At 37.1% G+C, this 24,481-nt stretch overlaps 2 protein-coding genes across 2 annotated transcripts; one reads left to right on the top strand and one right to left on the bottom strand.

Moving 5' to 3' along the window:
- Positions 1-3,780: 3,780 nt before the first annotated feature.
- ankmy2a (ankyrin repeat and MYND domain containing 2a) lies at positions 3,781-11,113 on the bottom strand. Its single transcript, XM_044116278.1, has 10 exons — positions 10,898-11,113; positions 10,515-10,579; positions 9,852-9,990; positions 9,644-9,742; positions 8,601-8,761; positions 7,477-7,691; positions 6,442-6,577; positions 5,625-5,753; positions 5,426-5,555; positions 3,781-4,797 (listed from the first exon to the last, which is right to left on the bottom strand). The coding sequence occupies exons 1-10, from the start codon at positions 10,962-10,964 to the stop codon at positions 4,661-4,663; spliced, it is 1,278 nt and encodes a 425-aa protein (XP_043972213.1). The 5' UTR covers positions 10,965-11,113; the 3' UTR covers positions 3,781-4,660.
- Positions 11,114-20,218: 9,105 nt separating this feature from the next.
- LOC122830703 (fucolectin-1-like) lies at positions 20,219-23,631 on the top strand. Its single transcript, XM_044116277.1, has 6 exons — positions 20,219-20,423; positions 20,626-20,693; positions 20,952-21,246; positions 21,343-21,497; positions 22,316-22,595; positions 23,409-23,631. Exons 2-6 carry the CDS (start codon positions 20,630-20,632, stop codon positions 23,557-23,559), a joined length of 945 nt encoding a protein of 314 aa, XP_043972212.1. The 5' UTR covers positions 20,219-20,423; positions 20,626-20,629; the 3' UTR covers positions 23,560-23,631.
- The last annotated feature ends 850 nt before the right edge of the window (positions 23,632-24,481 follow it).

Genomic DNA, 24,481 nt, shown 5'->3' with positions numbered 1-24,481 from the left:
AGAAATTCAACATGCAGGTTATTTTCTGTTTGTTGATGGATGTATGGATGGATTTCAGCCATATTTACCAGTCAGTACAGCAAAGGACCGACAGTGCTGGTGGCACTTGCAGCCTGAAGGCCTGGGATCAGGGTTGCCAGATCTGACGGACAGTTTCAAACCCAAACACAACGTAAAACAAGCAAAAAACAAACAAACCAAAACCTTTATTTAAACTCATGTTAATGTTAATGTTATGTTCTTTTAAATAATGAAGTTTCCCTTGGATTTCTGTTTTACAACCCCACTACATAGTGACACTTGGCTAATCATCGATGTCATGTTCGAAAGAGTCTAGAGATTTTAAAATAAATCTTTAGACTTATTTTCACTTGCAATAATTTCTTGATTCTACTCTGATCCATTGAAATGTTGGATGTTTATTTTATGGCCAAGCAGGTTAAAAAAGGACAGAATTTAAAAGAAACCCATATTGTGGTTTTTATTGAGAAATAGAAACACCAAACTGACGTAAGTGATGTGATTGCACAGGTCAGGAAAATAACCCCAAAAAGGGGCAAGACAAGTGCAGTAATACTTCACTTTATTAAAAGTTTTAGGCTTTTTCTTTTTTTTCTTTTTTCAAAATAAATTTGGAGTCTGGAGCTCCAGAATTGGGCTTGAGGTTCAAATCCTGAGTTGGGGGTAAACTGGGTGAGCTTCCTTTAAAACCACCTTCCAAAAGTGTCCTCAGATGGTTTTATTGGCAGTCAGTATAACAAATCCGTTTGTCGTAAATGTTTTGTTTTTGCTCTATTTGACCAACAAGTCCTGAATGGTGAAGTAGATGTAAACGGTGGATACATGTCGTTCTTTTCATCCTTAAACTCAAGAGCCAACCACCACTGTCTATGTTTTCTGAAATCATCTGGAAAATACATTTTTACAAGTTTAGCTCCTGACATTCATTGCATTAGAATTTACTTTGTTGTTAAACTTCACACACAGCCTGTCAGTATCTCCTGCCTCTTTTATTTCTTTCCCAAACAGAGACGCCACAGAAACATTCAATCCAGAAAATAAAGGGCAGCACGGCTACCTCTTCGCAGAGGAATATTTACTCTTCCATTTATTGGAAGGCATTAAATAGAAATGCCTTCCATCTCACGCCGTAATGGAAGGCATTAAATCAAAGCAGAACCGGAACCAACAGTTTTTAGGAAAAAGAAAAAGAAACCCTGGGGTGGAACAAGTGCCTGACATTCTCATACATTTGAATGTACAAAAGTTTTATTATTATTATTTACTCAACGCTCCCTAAAGTTTCTCCTGGGAATAGACAAGGAGAATATTAGAAGGCAACCATGATCGGCGCCAGCTTTAGAGCCTCTCACTGAAAGTAAAAGAAAAGTGAGAGGTGCCTCCTGTTTAGCTCCTGACCCTCACAGGAAGTGGAAGGCGGTCGGGTTAACTTGACATTGACAATCAGAACGGCGGGAGCGTGTTTATTATCAGGAAGGACCCTCATGCTGTAATCAGAGGTGTGACAAGGCAGAAAGGGGAACGACAAAAGGTTTGTTCAACACCTTGAAAAGAGCCGAGAGGGAAAGGTCACAGTGGCAACCCGGTTTGGAAATGTTCCCAAAAGCAGATGACAGGTTGTGTCTGACTCTCTGCTGTTATTTCCTGACTAAAGCTCCAGCCTGAAGAGACAAAATTCCGATTTATTTTGGAATCAAATCGGATTTTTTTTTATTTTTTTTTTTGTGCTGTTACTTCCAAATGTATGAGGCTTTTTGTGATCTCCAGTTAGGACTGTAAACCACCTGAAAGTGACCTGCATGCACAGTAGAGGGCGCAATAACATCACACATAGAGAGCTGCTCAGTGTTTTGCAACCGTCAAAAAAAACAAAAAAAAAAACAAGAAGTGCTCAGTATTTGCGGAAGTAAACATTGATGCTAACGGTATTTTACGATTTCGAAGTTGTTCAACCGGAGCAGCACATTAACATAGGGTGACCAGACGTCCTCTTTTTCCCGGACATGTCCGGGGGGAATTTCAAAATCGTCCGGGATTTTGGTCAACTGCCTCAAAACTGTCGATTCTACCCCCCACCCCCGTTGGCGCATGTTTGTCAGCAGATTCTACCACCGCCGACAAGAAAATTAACAACTTAACAACTTAATCCTCATTATAGTCCGCCATGGTTGTTTTTTCTTGCGCGACTCAGGACGCAGAATAGTGACGTTTGTCGAGTATAAATGACGACCTGGCCGTTCAGATTCTGCTCACGTTTGAAACTTCGGGTTTTCAGTGTGAACGCAGCCTATTGCTTGCTGTGTGGTATTTATGTGATTGTTAGTGTCACAAATCAATAAGCAGCTTTTGTTATTCTCAACTTTGTGAATCTTTCTGGTGCATTGGGGGATCGGTTTATTCTTATTTTATTTTGAGCGTGACTGATCTTACAGTTCACCTTCAACAATCAATGGCTTTATACAATAGTTATTTTCTTTCCTTAGTCATTATTTTTACACTTTTATTTTAGTATTACTGTAAGAAGGGCCAAAAATATTCACTGCCTTTTAACTCAAAGACAGACTTGGGCACACCCATTCATTATAGTTGGCTTAAATGCAACAAGGAATTTTTTTGTTTGTTTTGTTCTTGTGAATGGACTAGCGGTCTACAATCTGTACAGTCAAAAACACTATTTTTTGCCTCAGTCTTGCTAAATAAAACTTGTTTAAAGCTGCTAATGAAATAAATAAATAAAAGACAACTCATCATTTATTATATGTATCTACAGTAAGAAGTTGGCTGTTATTTTTAAAGAACAACCAATTTATCTCTAAGTTTAGGTTTTAAAGTACTACCCCTGCCCTAAAAATAGTTTTAGCAATAACAGGATAGATGCATTTTTGTTTATGAGATATCGATAGTTGTGAAATATGATGTAAAAAAAAAAAAAGAAGCACGTTTCCAATCTAATGGCAGATCATTGTAGTACATTGTTACTCTGTAGTGGAAATGCAACACAATTATTGAATGAAACAATTGAAAAATTGCTACGATTTGCCTTTATTATTATTATTATTATTATTATTATTATTATTATTATTATTATTATTATTATTATTATTATTATTATTATTATTATTATTATTTCATAATATAGACATAATACCATGAAAAATTAGTTGATTAGTGCCACTTTAGAAGGTTCAAAGAGGCGCTTTGGGCCGCAGAACTGCAGGTTTCGGACCCTAGATTGACTAAAATCACACAAAGGCAAACACTTGAGATCCTTTTCTTGGATTTACATTAATTTCAAATCAAAATCAAATCAAACTTTATTTGTATAGCACATTTCAGCAGCAAGGCATTTTCAAAGTGCTTGAAATTTGTTGTTTTTTACTTTGAAATTATTTACATTTACATTGAAATTATGTTTGTTTTATGGCCGAAAAGGTTGAAAAAAGATTCTGTTCATTCACAATTAAGCCAAAATCTGGGGAGAATTAAATCCTGGCAGAACAGCGCCCCCCTGTGGTCATCTTTACAAACTACAGATGTAATGACAAAAACGTAAATGTTTGAATGGAGGAAATGAAATCTAAAGCTAACTGTATTTTATTTTATATTTATAATTTCCTTTAGATGTATTTTATGAGACACGTTTACAGAAATTTCACTGAGATCAGTGGAGATAGTAGAAGAAATAAAATGAATGCATAAAAACACACTTATTACTCAGAAATAACATTCAATAAGTAAAAATACAAAACAACTGTGTCTTAGGGAATTTTTTATTAACCCAAATGGAAATAAAAAATAAAAATGTGTCTTTTTAGAACTTACTTACACTTTTAATACCATTTAAACTTTGTAATCATAAAAGTTTATAGAAGCACAGCTTTATTTTTCACTCCTGTATTACTTTGTATAATAAATTGTGTTTGACTTTCACCAACAGTTTGAGTGAAATGTATGTAATTAACTTTTTCGGGGGGTTTGCTAAATATGTGAACTAAACTGACTATTGCTGAATAGAAATTAAATGTTTGTTGAGAATCAGTACAATATAAATATCCTGAATTGAATTAAACAGACTTTTTATTTTTGGGTTGTCTCATAAGGAAGTATTGTAAATACAAGAGAAAAAGAAGTACATTTTTTTAAAGGAAATTTATTTATTTTCCTATTAACCGACAGTTCTTTGCTCTGCCTCCAACATTTTCTTCCATAGTTCACTAAGACAAACTCGCATTTATATCATCCACACCTAAAAATACCTCATAGATTTTTGGTCAGCATTAAGCTGCCTCATTTTAGACGCATGAAATGGGGCCGTTGGTACAAAAATAAATCAGACAAACGGCAGGCGGCGCAGCCACTTCATCCTCTGTTTGCTACAGATTCTTAAGGTAGATTAATGTTGCATCTTCACCGTCGCTGTGAACTCGAACGCCTCCGTGTGCTCGTCCACATTTCTACAAACACACCAGAACGTGTAGCATTTTCATTCATAAATAGGAAATGGGCAAAAAGACGTGGTTCAGTCTCAGATGTTGATAAATACTCCTGGAGCAGTCTATCTGGTTTCCAGGAAAAGTTTCCTTGCTGCCTGTGCTGGGTGGATGCGCCCTGGAGAAGGCGGTGGATGTCAGGATGCTCCTCAGTTGTCAGCAGCTGTGTTGGAAGTGGAGTCTGATGTTTCTGCAGCTGCAGCGTCTGCCGGCGTCTCTTCGCTTTTGGTTTCCATAGAGAGCTCCTGCATGGAGTCTGCGGCCTCCCGGACGGATTTAATCTCCTCTGAAAACAGAAGAGCCAATTCAGGTTACGGCCAGCCGTCACCACAATATGCTACAATTCAAATTAGCTTAAAAAAAAAATGCAAATTTCACCTAAAATGTAAAAGAATGAAACAGATTCCACAAAGTCATTAAAACAAATCAAAACTTAAAGTCCTGTTCTCCAAAGAGCTTCTGCAGATGCTGGCATTCAGAGTTGGGGAGTAACTATATACATTTACTTGAGTGACTTTTTGGGGGGGGGTGAAAAGCACTTTTAGGAGTATTTCTACTACGCTGAACTTTTTACTTTTACTTGAGTAATTTTATTGTGAAGTATTTCTACTCTTGCTTGAGTAAAATTGCTGGATTTATCTCAGACTCCAGAAACTTCAGGATATAAAAGTACAATTAAAAACCTCAACAGGTTTGGGTTGATTCAAAGGGAAAAGGCTTATTTCGTAGCAGAGGTCTGTAAAGTTACATCTGAGGGAACCACAATGAAAACAATATTGTGTTTTATTGACGTTGGTTGAATGCTGAACAAGTTTTTTGCACATTTGCACCAGAGAGGCAGGAGCTGATAATGAATTTTTGTCCTAAAATATGAGCTAATGTTCAGTTTTGAAGTTTCTGGATGATTCGTTCACCTTTGCTCTGCTCCATCCTCAGTTTGGCCATTTCTGCCTGCTGCTTCTCTCGCTGCTCCTGCAGCTTCTTACAAACCTTCTTGTGGGTGAACCAATGCATTTTCTGGCACGCTTGTCCACAGTAGATGATCTGAAAAAGGAGCAAACCTTCAGTGAAAATCCTTCACATGGTAACTATTTCTGTGGTTTCAACGCTCACCATTTTGCAGATGGAGCATCTCTTCTCAGCTCCCTTTTCTCCACAGGTGGTGCAGAACTCTGCGTCCATGAAGCCGACCTGCCCTGTGATGGCCTGAGTCAGAACCGAGAGCGCCGTGGGGTCGTTACCCTGGAGGGCAAAAAAAACCTGATCAGATATTGCCATCGAAATCACAGATGTGATTTCTGAATCCACTTTTTGAGCCACTGAATTTATTTCACGTCCTGTGATTCTGGGAGGCAGGGAAATGTTCGGGCCGAATCGATTAATCGTGATGAATCGATTATTGAAATAATCTAATTTTAGTAACCGATTAATCGTTAATTGGTGCAGACAGACTCAAAATAGGCTATTTGCTGATAGAACATCATACTTAGAGCAGTAATAAATAAACACCTTCTTTGTCTGTAAATATGGCCGACTCAAACTCCTTTAGTGGCAGTTTTATCTTCACCTGGTTCAAATTCAGCAAAAGATAAAAAATTATTCAACCCGAAAACTAGCCTTGACGTTCAGTCGAAAAGACAGGTCTGAGTTTTTCACATGCTGATGTTAAAAGTATTTTTTTTTACAACGATCAAGCATTCACTAAAGGAATGTGTTATAACATTTAAGGCAATAAAATTCTTATTTTCTTATTTTAAAAAAATCATTCAATTGATTATTTGCATCTTTTAACGTATTGTATGAAAAGAGCATTTAAGTGGTTGAACAGCAAAATCTGCAGAATGAGAATTTTTTGATCATAGAGTAATCAATTACTGAAACAATCGTTGGCGTATTTGGAATGAATTTGACGTTTAGTTTGCAAACTTACGATTTCTACAGGGGCGATGCTCCGCACCAGCTGCTGCAGCAGCGTGGCGTCGCAGTACGGGAACTTGCGGATGCATTCTCTGATAAACTTCTCCTGAAAGACTGGGAAACCGTCGCTGTCACGACCTTTTAGCAAACTGGAGCGCACAAAAAAAAAAAAAAAGGGAACACACCCAAAAATCCAGTGAACACCAGAACAAAATATGTTGTTCAGCAGAAAGAAGCAGGGAGAAGGAGCTTGAAGTGATATCGACTTAAACAGGACAAAAAAAACAAAACAAAACTCTTATGATATGCCTCAGGTATGAGAAAAGGAATAACCAACTGTTTTCATATAAAATACAACAATCACCCTGGTAAAGATGCGTTAAAAAACCTATTAAAGAAATGCATCTTTTGTTGCAGCATCATAAATTCAACTGTTACTTTAAATACATTTATGTAACTTGGAATTAAAATAATAAACAATTGTTTTCCACAAAAATCACTGGAGTAAAACTGGCATCCTATGCTGAAACTTTTTTAACTTTACTCTTTAAAGATATTTTTACTCAGTTACCCACTCTTTTATTAATATAATATCAAGGCTTATTTCTTCTAGCCAGTCTTCAAACAAGGTAAGACAGGGGAACAGACTAAAACCGACTCTGAGCAACATAAAGTCAAAGCAATGATTAAGAAAATTAAAACAACTGTAGCAAACCAGGCTGGATGAGCAGTAACAATTATCTTACAACAGAGAGCAAAGTGGATGATAAAGAAGGTAAAACAATCACCAGAGGAAATGATAGAGTGGCAATTTGGGGTCAAAGGTCTCCATAGAAACCATTAAATGCTACTAGCTGCATGCCAACGTGAAAAATATTCTTGACTCATAGAGTTTTTTTCCTGCTGAATTGATGAACAAGGTTCTATTTTCCAAATTTTATTTTCCAAAATAACAGTTTAGTTAATATTAGGGGCTTTTACACATCTTTACCAGGAGGATGTGGAGGGTTCTGTTCGTAATAAAACCCATTCCCTCACTTATTCCCACCTCTTTACGAGGCCGTCCAGCTTGTCCTCGCGGTCTTTCAGGAAGGAGGCACACTTTCCCAGCACACAGCTGATGTAGTGCATCTTCATCGCCAGAACCTCGTTCATGTCCTGCTGCTTGATGCACTTCTCACAGATCAGCTCCATCACTCTTCTGCATTTGTCCAGAGCCTCCACCTCGGCGAGCAACGGGTTCTCCTTCACCAGCATCACCAACTGGAAAAACAAAACAAACAACGAAGGAGATTATTTGACTCCGTTTTGGAAAACTGTAGAGCAAAAAACACAAAGTGATCCATCCCAGTTGTTTCCGATCACCTTACTGTTGAGGATTCTGTAATTTAAGCAGTGAGAAAAGTAGGTGGAAAGAGGAGAAATGAAGGGAAAAATTCACCCGAAAGCTGCCAGGTTAATTTTTTGATATGACAATAAATTAATTTGATTTCAAGTGTTTCGAACTAGGAAATGTCTCAGGGTTTTGCTGGAGATGCTATAAAGTGACTGGATACTTTTAATAAAAAGAATCAAGAAAATATGTCTGCCCAAACTCATAAAACTTAAATTACTTAAGCTGCTCTCTAAAAATCTCTCTCACCTGAAAAAATGTTTACATTCGGAGCTAAAATCCAGATTATATCGAGAAATAATTTGTATAAGCTAAAAAAAGGTTTACCACGTAATGCAGGTGGAGACGGACTCTTTAAAAGTTGACAGTGTAAATCTCATTTTTTGTTGGCTTCTTGCTGAAGGTGCAGCTGATACACTAACGTCACACAGACTGTTAAGTGTCACAAAGCTTTTATATCCACACAAACTCAGTAAATTATGTCAGAAATAATGTGATGAATGCAATATTTTATGGTAACTGATTTTTATTTGTATTAGCTGAACCGGTAGAGCTGCACTTCTCTTCCTGTTAGGAATAATTAACGATTTGATGCCACATTTAATTACAACTTTTCGTTACTGACGGTAATAATTAAACTAAATAAAAACGGTGAAAATGGTATCTACTGTGTTTCGGAATCATGACATGAAAACAGAAAGCATATTGAGGTTCATTCAGGCTGCTGGAAGATGAACTGGGTCTTCGGAGCCCACATGCTCCGTTCTGTGAAGTCCTACTTTGACCGTGTTCAGGTTGGTGCTCATGATGATCTTATGGAGGGGTCCGGACAGTTTGGGCGGCAGCTTCGGTTCCTTCTCCAAACCCTGCGGCTTTGTGTAGTAATCCAGCCTGGCTCGAGAAAAGTAGTTGTTGATTACAGTGACGCAGTCGTGCTGACCTAAGGATGAAAAGTGGAGGCTGGTTAAAACTCTGAATGTCGATTTTAAGACAATAAAACATCATTTACCATGAGACAGATCATTTTGATGATTCACTTGAAATCTTGTATTTTGTAATTTTGCGATATAAACACACATTCTAGTAACCTACCAAATTAATCAAATAAAAATGAATTGACTAGCATCAATTATCCAAATATTTTCAGTCCATTGTATTAATATAAGAGATAGTTTTTATCTAATTATAAAACAATGGTTGAACTTAATTTTAAATAACATCTCTGCTGTTGCAGCTTTTATTGCTACGCTGCAAAAACTGAAATCTACGTAAGATTAAACATCTTAAATTAAGAAGATTTATACTTGTTTTCTTTCTGACGAGATATTTTTTCTCACTGAGAGGCTTTATGTTAGAATATGTTTCTTATTTTAAGTGTTTTAGTACTTATTTATCTCAGTAAGACATTAAAACTTTATATTAAGAAAATATTACTTATTATGAGTAGATATATGCTAGAAAATAGAATAGCAATATTTACATAGAAAACCTTAAGTGTAATACTTATTTTGTCTTGGTAAAATCTTCTTGTTTCAAGCACACACAGAAGTCACTTATTGTAAATAGTCTCATTTTATGCTCTTAGACACATTTTGTATATCTTTTTGAACTACCCTACGCAGCTGTACACTGATTTTGACTGGAGTAGCTACTTTTAATAACTGTACAATATTTATGTTGAAATTTTCCCCTTACTGTACAGTATTTTATTCTTTATTTATATATTTTATGTTCTTATCTTTGTGTGAATTGCTTTGATTGTCTGTCACTTTGCTGCTGTTGCACTGGAATTGCAATGAGAATAAATTATATGGTCACAAACCAACAAAAGCTGCCATCTGAGCGGCGGTCCGTCCAACAGAGTTGGTCACATCTGTTTCCGCCCCGGCATCCAGCATCATCCAGGTGATGTCAGTCTTACCTAAAGACATAAAGGAAAAACCTCTAATATATCTTATATTCAGACATTTTTGCTTGTTGCTGTTTGGACCTGCCAATCTACATGGTGATGGACAAATACTGTCACTTACCTGACAGGCCAGCAAACATGAGCGCTGTGTATCCATGTTCATGCTGGTTGCAGTTTACGTCGGCTCCGTGTTGGAGGAGCAACTTGCACATGTCTGCTTTCCCTTTGTAGGCAGCGTGCATGAGCGGCGTCATCCCATACTGCGGGTGAGACGAAACCGAGTAGAAATATTACAGCTGACAGAGCAGACTGGCACAGTTGAAAGCAGATACATTCAAGGCAATAAATCCACCTTTTTTAGTTCAAAATAGAGACATATATGGGATACATGATCAGACAAGAGGAGGGAGAGCTGCTAAAAGCTTTAAGGTAAACAAAATAATTCACTTAAAACTTCCTAAGAGGGAAGACTTAAAGCAGTTATTGAGAGGGAAGACTGCTTTCAAACTTCTCATATGGACAGGAATCCTAAAGCTCCTCATAAACAACATAAAAATAAATACAGACCTTAAAGGCATCACAGTACATATACAAAAAAGCAACAGTTAATGTTCCATATTGTATTAATATAACAGTACATGCAATTGTTTTGCCTCTTTTTTGAAGAAATGCAACTGTAAAACACAATTCTTTTTAATAAACTGGTAACGAGAAAAAAAAAGTTAATTATGAGCATGTCAGGATAAAATGATCAATCTCGGTGTGTTTACTTGTGCTAAGCTACCTCATCCAGACAGTTAACACGAACATCTTTACAACCCAGCAACCTGGAGGCTTCCTGGACGTTTCCTAAAAAGAAGGAGAATTCGTCTTTTTATCACTTTCATACATTTTCAGATTGAAGTTTTACTAGAATATACAAAACAAATTCACAAACCCATCTACAGCTAAACTTAACTGACATGTTCACACTTATTTCTAGCGTTCATGTTAGAATCAATAGAAAGGTAAAAATAAAAACAAGAAATTTTCTACTTTTTATTTAAAATACAGTGCTGTCAAGCCACAGCTTCTAGGTAGTTGGCTATAATGGTCTAAATGGGTAGGCGTGCAGCTTGTATGAAACAAGCTAACCAGCAAGGATTAGCCTTAGCCGAGGAGGCTTACCTGCAGAAATAACCTGAAACAACTCCTTTTCGCTTGGAGACAAGTCTCCTTTCTTTGCGGTGGACATAGTGATTGTTTAAACCTTTAAATAAAATAGAAATGGCACCAATATTGCAACCAGTTTTCACAAAAGCACAGGAGTTCTTCTCTCTGACAGGGTGATGCTCGGGTGTCTATGCTAGCTCTGGGCTAGCTGACATGCGGAATGTACCATTTACACCTGAAATAAGGGGTGTGTGGCGCCAAGACAGAAGACTAAAAAGCTCAATGTATGTCGGAATAATAACCTTACTTTTAGACCTATGTACTTTATATAAGATGGTAAGTGAGTAAAAATTGTGGTGTAATCAAGTAGCTACCCATAGGACCAATAAAATATACAACCGAATCTCCCCTTTGTATATTGTAAAAATAATCAGATCCACGGGCGTCCAGAAAGTTCATTCATAACCGAAATCCTTCGGCAGTGATAACCAAAAAGGCCATATATTACTTTCAGATATTTTATAATAAAATATAAATACTGAGGTATACACTCAGGTTTACTCAGGTGTACAGTACTGTTTAGAAAAGAAAAAAGCAAAATTCCAACTTTAATCTCAAACTTCAGACTTTGTTCTTAAATAGTTAGAATTTTGATGAAAAAACGGCAGAATTGTAAAGAAAAAAGTTATTGAAAGAGTCTGTTACTCTTGACAATCATTGTTACAAGTCTGAATGTGGTCATGTCTTGATGTAAACTGGCCCAAAATAAATCAAATCAGTCTTTCAACAGTAATGTGTACAAATAAAGTTCATTAAATCAATTAGATGAATTGTCTCCACCTAAATAAGTATGAAATCCACCCTGTTGGGTAACTCTTTCTGTCATGATTAAGGTTCTGTCTTTGATTCACCTTTCAAAAGGATTAACAAAGTTTGCATTTGTCTTACTGCTGGATTTTCATGTTTTTTCCATATTGAGGAGAACAAATAGTAAAATATGACTCCACTTATCACAAACATCACCTTCTAAATCACCTGTTTGCTCTAACATATGGGTCTTTAAAGCTTTAAAGATCCACTATTGTCCAGTTTTGAGCTGAAAGCGCAGCTGAAATAACAGACAACTGAAACGCCACCAGATATTTGGTAAGACTTTGATTGTATCTGCAACAACAATGTAAACAGATGCAAATGTTTGTTTAAAAAAATCTTTACTCTGTATTTATAGAAATGTTTTAAAAATCCCATAGAGAGTTACGACAGTGTTTTAGTGTCATTTTAGATAGAAAAAAAAGTTTTCTAGAAAGAACAAGGAAATGAAAGGTCATAAATTGGCAAGAAAAAAAACTTTAATCTTAAGAATTATTCTTGGAAACATTTCTGAGTTTGAAAAGTTAAAAACTTGCAAGAAAACAATTTTGAGATTAATTTTCAGAAACCTTTTAGAAAACACAAGGAAATTTTGAGTTTAAAAAGTGAAAAATGTTTGACTTTTGGAAATTTTATGAGAAACGCAGAAGTTACCACACATTTTTCTTGAAAATTTCTGAGATTAATTTGAAAACTTATGAGTTATTTCATAGCAAATTTTCAACTTTCCAGATTCATAAATTTCCAAGATTGTTTCTAGAAACTTTCTGAAATGTTTTGGCTAAAATGTACTCCTCCTTTTGTTTTTCTATCTTTATTGACAGTAATACTCATTACTGACGCTCATGTGAAAAGTATTTTTTAGTGTCCAAATACAGAAATAATAATTTTTTCCCCATCTGCAGACTGTCATAGCTGCCATGGAAAAGTTCATGTCCATAATTCTACTGGCAGGTCAGCGTGTACCGAACCTTTCTTATCAGGAACATTTATTTTAAGGGACAGCACCGAAATGAGATATTTATGCCGTTTTGTGCCACAGGCTTGTGCTCGCTGTGTCTGGGTGCCTCTCAGAATCGCTTCGTCTTGTTCTCCACTCCAAAAACTTGGAAAGACGCACAAATCTACTGCAGAGAGAACTGTCTGGATCTGGCCACCATTTACTATCTGGAGGAGATGGATGAAGTCAAGAAGCTCATTGAGGGTGGACCAGATGACGCCTGGTTTGGGCTTTTCCAAGCAGAAACGAGGAACTGGCACTGGTCTCTGACTGCCAGAAATTTCTACAAGAAAGGAGAAAAAGATTTTTATGATTGGGGTGCAATTCCAAATTACCATTGTGGGTATTACAAACAGAAACTATTCTACACGCTTGCTTGTCATCTAAATCTCCCGTTCATCTGCTTCGACGGTAAGACTATTAGTCACAGTTAAATGTTTCATGTCATAAACCTACAAAAAAGACCCAATTACAATCACATTTTAGTTTGAGATTTTATAATGCCATGGATGCTAACAGATTCTTTGGAAGTGAAGAAGGCTCACAGGCCATTAGTGACACCTAAGATTAGGATCATGAAAAATGTTCACTGTGAGATCATTCAGCTGTAATAAAACTTTTTTTTATAGCTCTAACATATATCTTTTCTATAACCTTTATCAGGAGAGGAAATACACATTTTCATTCTTAAAAAAGATTTTTGCTAAATCCTTTTAATTCATGTTGACTCTATTTCTATATTTGAGGCATAAATACTTTTATTTCTTGTTTTTAGACACAAAAGAAGGTAGGGACCAGTATGTTATGGTTGGTGAAGAGATGGGCTGGAGTGATGCTCTGGAACACTGCCAGACCTTCTACACGGGCCTGGCCAGCGTGAGGAACGACGCCGAGCTGGAGATCATCCAGAGTTTAGTCGTCAACGCCTCAGTGTGGGTTGGCCTCTTCAGGGACCCCTGGGTGTGGTCGGACGGGGCCGACTCGTCCTTGAGAAACTGGCTACCAGGAACGTCGGTGTGGAGCGCCTCCGCCGACAGCTGTGGGGCGTTGTTGAAGAACGAATCCGGTACTTGGGGAGAACTGGACTGCACTGAGACGCACCCCTTCCTCTGTTCCTGCCTCCCAGGTTCTCAACTCACTTCAATTTGTAGCTTCATACGTTGTGTTTATTACAATAATGGAGCTACTCTAAATTTAAAAAAACATGCTAGTGTTCTAATTCAAATTAATGCACATGTATGCTTGTAGAAACCAAACATATGCACTTCAAAGTGAGGGTCAACTTGCAGAACTCAGCATTGGATATAAAAGACCCAGCAGTGCAAGACGGCATCCTGGAGCAGGTAAGTGTTGCAACTATTGCACCCAGCGTGCAATACAGAACACTGCATGCACACAAGTTTGCAGAAGAATGTGACCGGTGCCGAGGACGTGCAGCTGCGATGGAGGAAGCAGTCTGACGGGAACATTTTTGACAAGGAAACACCTTAAAAACCCTCTTGATTTAAAATGTGTGGAAGAATATGAGCTGTAGGTTACAAGACAAAAACAAAACATAGATAAAGTTGCAGCAGTTTTCATTATATATAGGTCAAATGAGTCTCAGGTGTTCAAGCCCATCTAGCTTATAGGAAACAGCCTGCATGTGTTTTTTGTGATAGCAATGTTGAAACCTGATAGTTACACTGATTTTCCTTAGAATTTGGTAGAATTGCTTTTTAAACAGTTTAATCAGTGGGTTAAATGTTCTGATTGTCTATAAGCTATACACAAATTCATTCTTATTCATTTAATGTTATTTCAGTTTTCTCAGTTTGTTTTAGTTTTTTTTGTGCAGTGCTTCACCTCTTGACCTGAGGTCAAGAAATGCAGTGTTCCTCCTTTTACTTTCTTTGCATAAATGGAGGAACACTGAGGAACTGTTGCTGGCAGTGGTCATTTGCATGTTTTCCTCTCTCACAGAAGGCATGACGGTGACCTCTTGGCTTAAATACATAACCTTGTTATGGCTGTAACGTCCCAATATCTGGCATGTAAACAGGAAGGAAGCAATAAATAAATAATAATAATAAATACTGCTTGGAAAGCCATTATTATTTGTCCATTCATTTTTAATGAATGAAATGCTGATATAGATGATGTTTTGGTGGTTTGTAAATAAATAATCACACTTTAATGCAAATTTAGCACTTTTAATAGACTCTCAATGTAACTTTTAAAGCAAATTGGCATTAAAAGTGTCATTATGCCAATCCTGAAAGGGACCAAACAGACTCGGCATACTGTTGATTTAACTCTGCAGAGTTTGTTGTGTACCTGAATGAAGAGTCTGTCATGTCTGACCAGCCCCAACATGCACAGGCTCTCCATTAGCTACCTCCAGGACTGTCTGCTGTTCTGCATCATTCCTCAAGCTGATCCGGTCTGTGGAGTTTTTCCTGCAGAAATCCTGAATAGCGATCCAACTCTTTCGCTCTGGGCTGAGGATGTACTGATCCCCTTCATGGTTTGTTCCTAAGAAGTTTTAGAGTTTAAACCAGGTTTCAGGAAGGACTCCAGGCAAAACAAAGACTCACCAGCTAAGAGATCAGTGAAATGTTCATTTTTCTCAGGTTGTTTTATATTTTTATAAAATATCTACTATCAATCACCTTCCCTTTTTGAGCAAATTAAGTTCTAATGAAAATAGCATTTAACAAACATTTTAGTTAATAATACATTTATATTGTTTTGACATTTATACCTCCTTTTTAAAAATTTTAAGCAATCTCTTTTGGGTACCGGTGCATATAATCAAATCCAAAAAATTCATTCTGTTATTTTTGGTTATGATCATTATGTCTATCAGCTAATGAAAAGGTAGTTATTTTAATTGATAGAGATGTAACTGCAATATTAGGAAAAACCCAAAGATTTCGTCTCGTTTAGCATCAGAAGAGAAACTTCTTAACACTTAATGGAACTTTTATTTGTCTGATTTTAGCAAAAATGGCTTCGTTGAAGGAGCTCTTAGAAAAGAAGTGGTGACGTATTCTGCTGCTGCCTGAAAAGCCAGATAAGAGTGAAGCATCTTGACCTAAGCTGGCACAAACTGTAATGTCAAAATTCATATGAATTTGAACATCCTGACAGTTACTCCTCTCATTGATCGATGGGAAATGCCATTTACTGTCAAAGCAGACCGAATACCTGAAGTCTGTGCAGTTAGAGCCAGTTGTAGCCACTCTTTGAACCCCACTTGAGATAACTTTCTTCTCCCTCCTTGTAGAAATCTTTGTCTGCAAGAGACCATGCATGTTCTCGTACTGCCTCTCTGCAGCCCAACCCACACCGCTTCACTGTAGTCGTCTCCAACAGCTTTCAGAACCATGACCGTCTTCTTCATGGCTTCCATGGTGGCCAGGTCAATGCATGTCTCTCTGCAGTAGCTCTGCGTCTCGTTCCAGGTTTTTGGAGTGTCAAATAAGGCATACTGGTGCTGATGCACACGGAGACAACGAGAACACAGGCCTGCAAAGCCAAAAAGAAACATTTCTCTCTTGAAAACACATGAAAAGTGAACTGGATGACAACTTTTGTTTTCAATTTTAAGGTTGCTTAAAACAGAAACTGACCTGTAAGGTGCAATATCATAATAATAATAATGCTTTCCATGATCGTCATGACTTTCACAGAAAACATAGATGTCCTATAAAGGTGCCAACAAAGAAGTTATGAGATATGTATAGCAATATTAAAGTTTATGATATTTATAATAGGGTGAAAGAGACTTACATAATGTGAAGCCTTTTGAGTCTTGCTACACCCAAAGTACTTATAGCAAGTAATGATAACTCATTTCTGCACAGTTTTTAGTATTACTAGTGGTTTCCAAAGAGTGACCCAAGGCTATATATTAGTTGCAACAGTCTAAGTTTGTAAGGGAGATTTGCTATTCTGATTCTCCTTCCTCTGTATGCAAAACAGTATGAAAACTAACCCGGTAAATTAGAAAGTAAAACTTTAAGAAAAGTTTAACATGAGTCGTGTGTTACTCACGGTTAACTGACAGCATGGATAATAGATCTTCTGAATTATGGTCCATTTGGTTGTTTTATGTGAGAACTTCATGCTGATAAGGACACAGCATCTGATTTTGGTGATACAAAAAGTGGTAAGTTGTGGAAATGTTGAACTCAATCTAAACAAAGTTGTTTTTTTCTCATTCATAATTACATTCTAGATATCTAAAAAATAATTTTGACACGCGGCCCCACTGTGTTTTTCAGAGTGGGGCCGCTAGGGGGCGCTGAAGGCACTTCAGAAAGATGAGGAAATTACAAATATATATATTTGTAGCAATTTCTTTCCTTATCCTTTGTGTAAATGTTATTTATTTTACCTGCTTGTGGGTTAAAACCTGCAAAAATTTTATTGCAGTATCTTATACCATATTTTTAAATATATTACTAATAATAAATAAAAAGACATTTCAAAGAAAGAAAGAAAAATTCAGAAATTAAATATGCAAAGAAAGAACAAAAACTACAGTATTTTGGTATTAAATTGGGGCCCCTCAGTTGTCACAGTATTTTTAGTAAATAGAGAACAAATTCTCATTTTCAACAACAACCTGTTCAGAAAACATCAAAACTTCACACAATGCAAAATCATAAAACAGAAAAAAAAAAAAAAAATGCTAACTAAATATAGTATGTACACATGATAAGTCAGCAGTATTTAAAAGCAGGTACATCACAGATTCCCTGCTGGTTTACCAGAATGATGATTCCTGATGAAATCTTTCATTATTTATTCTTACCTAATACTTACAAGGTCAAAGCGATGAGGGTTATGGTTAGAGTAGTAAAGGCAATGAACTCCCTCAACAGTTCATCTCAGGACAACACAGAGAGACACGAGGCAAGAACAGCTACTGACAGCCAACATTGACCGATTAACATGTTGTTGGCTAAAATGCCTGATAGGAAGCTGGAGAAACCAGAGAAAAGCCAGAAAAGCCATAAACTCCTCACAGATTTGATTTGAAAAATGCTGCGTTGTGTCGTTAGAACAGCTTTAACGGAGCAAAGTTTCTACACCCAAGCTGTCTGTAGTATGTCATTTTTCTGAATAAACCTTTAAACTCTTTAAAAATAAGAAAAACACTCTAGGCTCTTGAAAATGAAAACAACAGAGAAAAAATATCACACTGAAGAATGCAACTCAAGACTAAGCAATAATAAAAAAATCTAATTAAAACATTCCTTTTGTTGACTGAGCAGGTTTGTCTGGCTCACACTGACATGATGCTGCAGGGTCATCAGGTTTCCATAAACGTGAAATTTCAAACTTCCTTCTAACATATCGCCAGATGAATTAGAGATATTTTTAATTAGACAACTTTTCTATGTGAGATATCCTAAATTAACATTCTGAATAGTCAGAATGACATTAGTGATTTCTTGAATTTATATTCTGTCTGGTCAAAGCTTCAAAGACTTACTCAGCAAGACAATAAAAATGAGAAGAAAACAAACCACTTTCAGCAGCACTTTTAACTTTTCAAAGCCCGTTTTAATACACTGAGTTTGTCAGAAGTGAATAAACAAAAACGGTCTTAAAGTGCATGAGGGTTTCTGCATACCAAACTGCTGAGCTTTATTCATGGTGGCACTTTCTGACACTTTTATGCAGAACACCAAACATTCTGCAGGCCACTGCTTAGACAGTTCAGTGGCAGCACAATCGGGCTGAATCTTAATTCAGATATCCACAAATGCAGTTTTAATTAGTCATAATTATGGTGAAGACATCTTAAATCCTAGTTATGGGTATGTGACCAACCAAATGACAAACCCAGTGACATCATGCGAGATTTCTTGAAAGAAATTTTGACTTATTAAAATGTCATTGAAGAAATCTTGAATTATTATTCTTACTAGTCAGAATGTAAATGCAGAGGTGTTAAATTACTATTGAAGATGGTCAAACTGTCATGAGTTGATGGCGAGGCAGAGGCAGCAGACCCAGGGTGAGATGAATAAATGGTAAATGGACTGAACGTATATAGCACTTTACACTAGAACAGTGTTTCCCAATTCCAGTCCTCAGGCCCCCTGCTCTGCATGTTTTAGATGTGCCTCTTCTTCTTCTTCTTTTTTATGGCGGTTGGCAAGCAACTTTTAGATGTGCATTACCGCCATCTACTGGAATGGAGTGTGGATCGGGACGCTAACTTTAAACACCCCCATCAAACAAAAAAAAAACAAAAAACAAAAAAAAAAACCTTATATCTTTTCTATCAATTTTGTTTTCTTGAGATAATTAATTAAATAACTTATATCTTTAGAAGTAGAATTTTTTTTCTAAAATATCTTGTAAATTTAACTGTAATTTATTTTCTTGTAACCGACTAATTAATTTCCTTCTCTCAACAGAATATTTTGTACAGAACAACAAAACATGTTTTACCGTCTCTTCTTGACCACAAAAATCACAACTCCCAGTTCGATGTTTTCCTATTTTCAATAAATTACTGTTTAACCTTGTATGTCCAAAACGTAACCTAGATATAACCGTTTCCTCTTTTCTATTTCGTCCCGTTCTCCTCATTGCACCAACTTTTCTTTGAATACTGTACAGCCATCTACCAGTTCTATCTTCCTCCCACTGTCTCTGCCATCTTTCCTTAATCTTTTGTATAATAATAGATTTGATTTCGTCTTTACTAAACGGAACTATTATATCAATAACACTATATTTTGAAGCTTGTTTTGCATATTTATCTGCCAACTCATTCCCTCTTATTCCTATATGTGACGGTATCCATGTAAATATAACTAATAAACCCATTGCTTGAATTCTACAAGTTATTAACTGAATTTCTAATAAAAGATCTGGTCTACTAATAGCGTGATTATTTTTCAATGAATATAATGAAGAACTTGAGTCAGAGCATATTATGCTTCTTAATGGACGGACTTCCTCAATCCATCCTAAAGCTAAAATAATTCCCATCATCTCTCCGGTATAAACTGATACTCCATCAGTAATTCTTTAACATTTTTAACTCTGAATTCTGGAACAATGAAAGACACCCCATTGCTGCTATTTGAGTTTTTAGACGCATCTGTAAAAACTTGGACATATCCATAGTACTTATTATCTAAATATGATTGAACCAAATATGGATCTGAAATGTTTTCTCCTTTCCTTTTCTCCAACAGAGTCAAATCAACAACATTATTATAAAATAGACATGGATAAACTGGCGAAAGAGGAACTGTTTGACTAATATTTATATCAGATAAACCAAAATCTTTTATAATATTTCCTATCTCCCATCCAAAAGAATTTAATTTCTTCTTTTCTTTTTCCCAACTAGATTTTAAAATTTCTTGACATGGATTAGCACTGATGGGTAAAAACAAACAGAACATTTTTGAAAAGATGGTCAAAAACGGCCTTCAGTCCCAAATGTGGTTCTTTGAACAGAGGGCAGTAAATATTGGCAGACAGTCTGTAAATGCAGTTGAACTTAGGGGAATAAAAGAGGAGTACCTAGACGATGAGACGTGATTGGACGATGAAAAGGTTTTTATATGAGGAAGAACATTCTGTGACAAACCAAGTCAAACCATAAAGACCTTCGGCTGCGGTGACAAAAAATCTGTCCTCCAAGAAATCAGAGTAAGATCTGAATTTATAACATCTTTCATTAAAGCTTGATCATATTTCAAGTAACATCAAGTTAACAATTGAAATTGTAAATACTAAAAGTAGGCTGAGCGTAAAAATAACCCGGACTTATCAGAACTTCTGCTTAATAACTGTTCAGAAGTTTAGAAACTTTTGTTGTGAAATAATTTTCTATTTTGTTTGTGTTATGCAGAATCATGAAAGACATTGTCCTGTTTCATTTGCTGCTCCTGTTTGGAATTAATTCAGCCCAAAACTATCGTAAGTCTACTCTAAAAATATTTATTAATCTGTTGAGACTGTAAACACAGGACAACTGACTTTAAAGAAGCAACTCTTATCCACAGATCAGTCGTAGATTAAATATTAAATATTTAACATTTCGTCTTAAAGAGGCTGCTTCTTTTGCACCTGTCACTCTTTATCACAATTTATCACAGAACCTGTTAGTCCAAAGACTAATAATAACATTGAGATAAAAATAGGATTAAACTATTCTTCTTAACTCCCACCCCCCAGGAAATGTGGCTTTACGTGGCAAAGCCACTGAGTCTTCTCACTACAAAGGAGAGTGGGATGGGTTCGTGGATGCCTTTAAAGCTATAGATGGAAACCGAAATTGGAACCTTAAAAAAGGATCTTGCAGCCACACTGACACTGAATCCAACCCCTGGTGGAGAGTGGACCTGCTGGACTCGTATGTCGTCACCCAGGTCATCGTCACCAACAGAGGAGACTGCTGCGAAGAGAGGATCAACGGAGCAGAGATTCGCATCGGGAACTCTCTACAAAACAATGGTGTTGAAAACCTGCTGTGAGTGGTTATAATATTTGTATGTCACACCAGGAAGTCTTTGGTAGCAACTCCAAGTAGATCCTAGATATCGCTTACAAAGTTTTTCTCTTTCAGAGCTGCTACAATCTCCTCCATTCCAAGGGGAGTCTCGCAGACAATAAATATTCCTGGCCTTGTGGAGGGACGTTATGTCACTATTGTGATACCGGGATCAGACAAGATTCTGACTCTCTGTGAAGTGGAGGTCTACGGGTACCGCGCCCCAACCGGTGAGAAGGTTTAGGCTACATTTTGGGTTATGGTTTAAAACTGATCATTGCGGAATGATTTTTATGTAGTTCCAGTTGATAAATTCTTTTGGTAGATTTGTTTTCTATAGCAAATAGAAATATATATACAGGATCTGCATTTCTTTTAAACACAAAACCAGATTCTACAGGAAAGAGATTTTTGTCCACAAATGAACACGATGCCGTCACAAAGTTTGTCTGCCGAACATCCCTCATCCTAATTTCCTGACAGACCCTAAAGATGCTCTGTTGGATTAAGATTAGGTGATCTTTTGGCTTTACTTCTCAAAAAGCCGAAGTTTAGCAATAAAATATTTAATCACCATCCTTAAATAATGACCTATGTCACTTTTTTTGGGGCAAAAACCGACATTGGTCATTGTTTTTGGAGAGAGAAAATTCCCTCCTCCCGTTGTGTAACCAATACTTGAACTGTTGATTCATGGAAGGACAGATTTGTATTCTCTTCTTGTTTAAACCAAACTCTAACTCCACCATGATTGTTGGAGCTGATATCATAGACTGACTGGACCAAGCAACCTTTAATAGTACTCATCTTATTCAAAAAGGGAAAATCAAGGTTTAGTTATAATACGACTCATGGACCACAGATTATACCAGATACAAATACACACAAAGAAGCAGACAAAAGTTACAATATGTGACAATGAAACATTGGTAAAATGTATTTCATCATGATAAATCATCCCCAGACAACTACAAAAACTGAAAAAATACGTCAAATTTTTATTTTAACTCCTGCTGATTTTTTTATCTTCCATGTTTTCCTTGAACAGGTGAGAATCTTGCCCTTCTTGGCAAAGCCACACAATCCTCTCTGTTCGAAGCTGGTGATCCATTGAGGGCCATTGATGGAAATCGCAGAAACGAGTGGACTCAGGCTTCCTGCACGCACACAACAAGAGAACCAAACCCTTGGTGGCGACTGGATATGCTGAAAATACGCAAAGTCTTTTCCGTTAAGGTCGTCAACCGGGATGTAATTCAAGAACGACTCAACGGCGCCGAGATCCTCATAGGAAATTCTCTTGAGAACAACGGGAACAACAATGCCAGGTAGTTCACTAATAAATTGAATTTCATCTATCCATCCATCCATCCATCCATCCATCCATCCATCCATCCATCCATCCATCCATCCATCCATCCATCCATCCATCCATCCATCCATCCATCCATCCATCCATCCATCCATCCATCCATCCATCCATCCATCCATCCATCCATCCATCCATCCATCCATCCATCCATCCATCCATCCATCCATCCATCCATCCATCCATCCATCCATCCATCCATCCATCCATCCATCCATTTATTTATTTTCTGTTCACCCTTGTCCCTAATGGGATCAGGAGGGTTGCTGGTTCCAATCTCCAGCTGCGTTCCAGGTGAGAGGCGGGGTTCACCCTGGACAGGTCACCAGTCTGTCGCAGGGCAACACAGAGACATACAGGACAAACAACCACTCACACCTAGGGAGAATTTAGAGAAACCAATTAACCTGACAGTCGTGTTTTTGGACTGTGGGAGGAAACCGGAGTACCCGGAGAGAACCCACCATGCACAGGGAGAACATGCAAACTCCATGCAGAAAGACCCTGGGCTGGGAATCGAACCCAGGACCTTCTTGCTGCAAGGCAACAGCTCTACCAACTGCGCCACTGTGCAGCCCATAAATTGAATTTTATGATTTTGTAAAAGGAAAGTTGTTAGACAGATGGCTGAATGACACTATGTAGCCTGAGCACATGATTCAGGGTTGCAGTCACTTTTAGTAGGACATCATTTTAGTTGCTGGTTTTATTAAATGTAGTGTCAATTTTGAGAATGTAATAAATATGACTCACTTTCTGTTTCTTTTAACAGATGTGCTGTGATCTTAGTTTCTCCAGGAAAGATGCTTTATGAGTTTAACTGCAATGGGATGGAGGGACGCTACCTAAACATCAACATCCCCAGCAGGAGCGAGTACCTTACTCTTTGTGAGGTTGAGGTTTACGGCTCCACGCTGGAATAAAGTCTATAGTGGCTGTTTGTGTTGCTCACAAAAACCTGATGCTTCTGCTCAATAAAAAGGCTTTCAAATGTGCCTAAGGTGTTGATTTATTAAAATGATTTAATTTGTATCTAGTTTCCAAGACAGGTCGGATTGACAATATTAATATTAAATAAATGAAACAGGTGACCCGCCACGCTTTTCAGTGGCGCTTATTAAAATCTCTACAGACACGAAATGGAAGACCTACTAAAGGACGTTGCATGAACATCGTCATCCCAGGGAGACGAGAGAACCCGACTCTCTGCAAGGCTGAAGTTTATGGTTCCAGACTTGAATTATCCTGTAGCTGTAATGTTCTCTAAACGGGCGCTAATAAAGAACTTGACTCAGAATGAGTTGCAAGTGCATTTTATTTTACCCCCATTGACAAAAGGCTGTGTGAAGATCTAATCTGTTTTTTGTAAGTGTAAAGTTAGCAAAAAATCAACAGGGAGATTTGGTAAATGGGGAATCACAGAATACCAAGTACCAGAATAACTTGGGTTAAAACCTGGATTTTTACATAAACTCAAAATACTGCGGCTTCACTTCATAGGCCTCCATCCTTATGCAAGGTCATCTCTTGTCCTGGAGGATGTGGTGTTATTCCTCTGCTTTTCCATAATGTTTGGGTACATTTTTCATAAATGTACCCAACCTGGCCAAAGGTTACTTCTGTCTGAAGTAACCAGGACATATTTCACTGCGGGTTTGAAATGGGACAGATTTTTGCCAGTGACAGAATCTTCCTGAACTTAATCGGCTTTGCTGTGAGAAGGCAAATGTGCTTCATTATTTGTATTTTCTTGAAGATTTTTTTTACAGAATTGTTCTTTTGAACTCAAAACTGTAAAATCAAATTGAGCCCTGAACACTCAGAATATGTCCAAATGAAAAAGCA

This window comes from Gambusia affinis, linkage group LG05 (genome assembly GCF_019740435.1).
Source record: "Gambusia affinis linkage group LG05, SWU_Gaff_1.0, whole genome shotgun sequence".
Lineage (NCBI taxonomy): Eukaryota > Metazoa > Chordata > Actinopteri > Cyprinodontiformes > Poeciliidae > Gambusia > Gambusia affinis.
Note: the sequence above shows the minus strand (reverse complement) of the source record. Positions and strands in the feature narration are given on the sequence as shown.

What these genes read in the sequence shown, in the direction of transcription:
- ankmy2a (XM_044116278.1), bottom strand. Translation starts at nt 10,964, where the DNA reads ATGTCCACCGCAAAGAAAGGAGACTTGTCTCCAAGCGAAAAGGAGTTG. An exon ending in GTTTCAGGTTATTTCTGCAG is followed by an intron (nt 10,580 to 10,897) that starts GTAAGCCTCCTC and finishes CCTTCTTTTTAG; the next exon opens with GAAACGTCCAGGAAGCCTCC. An exon ending in GATGCTCCATCTGCAAAATG is followed by an intron (nt 5,556 to 5,624) that starts GTGAGCGTTGAA and finishes CTCCTTTTTCAG; the next exon opens with ATCATCTACTGTGGACAAGC.
- LOC122830703 (XM_044116277.1), top strand. Translation starts at nt 20,630, where the DNA reads ATGAAAGACATTGTCCTGTTTCATTTGCTGCTCCTGTTTGGAATTAAT. An exon ending in CGGGTACCGCGCCCCAACCG is followed by an intron (nt 21,498 to 22,315) that starts GTGAGAAGGTTT and finishes TTCCTTGAACAG; the next exon opens with GTGAGAATCTTGCCCTTCTT. An exon ending in AACGGGAACAACAATGCCAG is followed by an intron (nt 22,596 to 23,408) that starts GTAGTTCACTAA and finishes TTCTTTTAACAG; the next exon opens with ATGTGCTGTGATCTTAGTTT.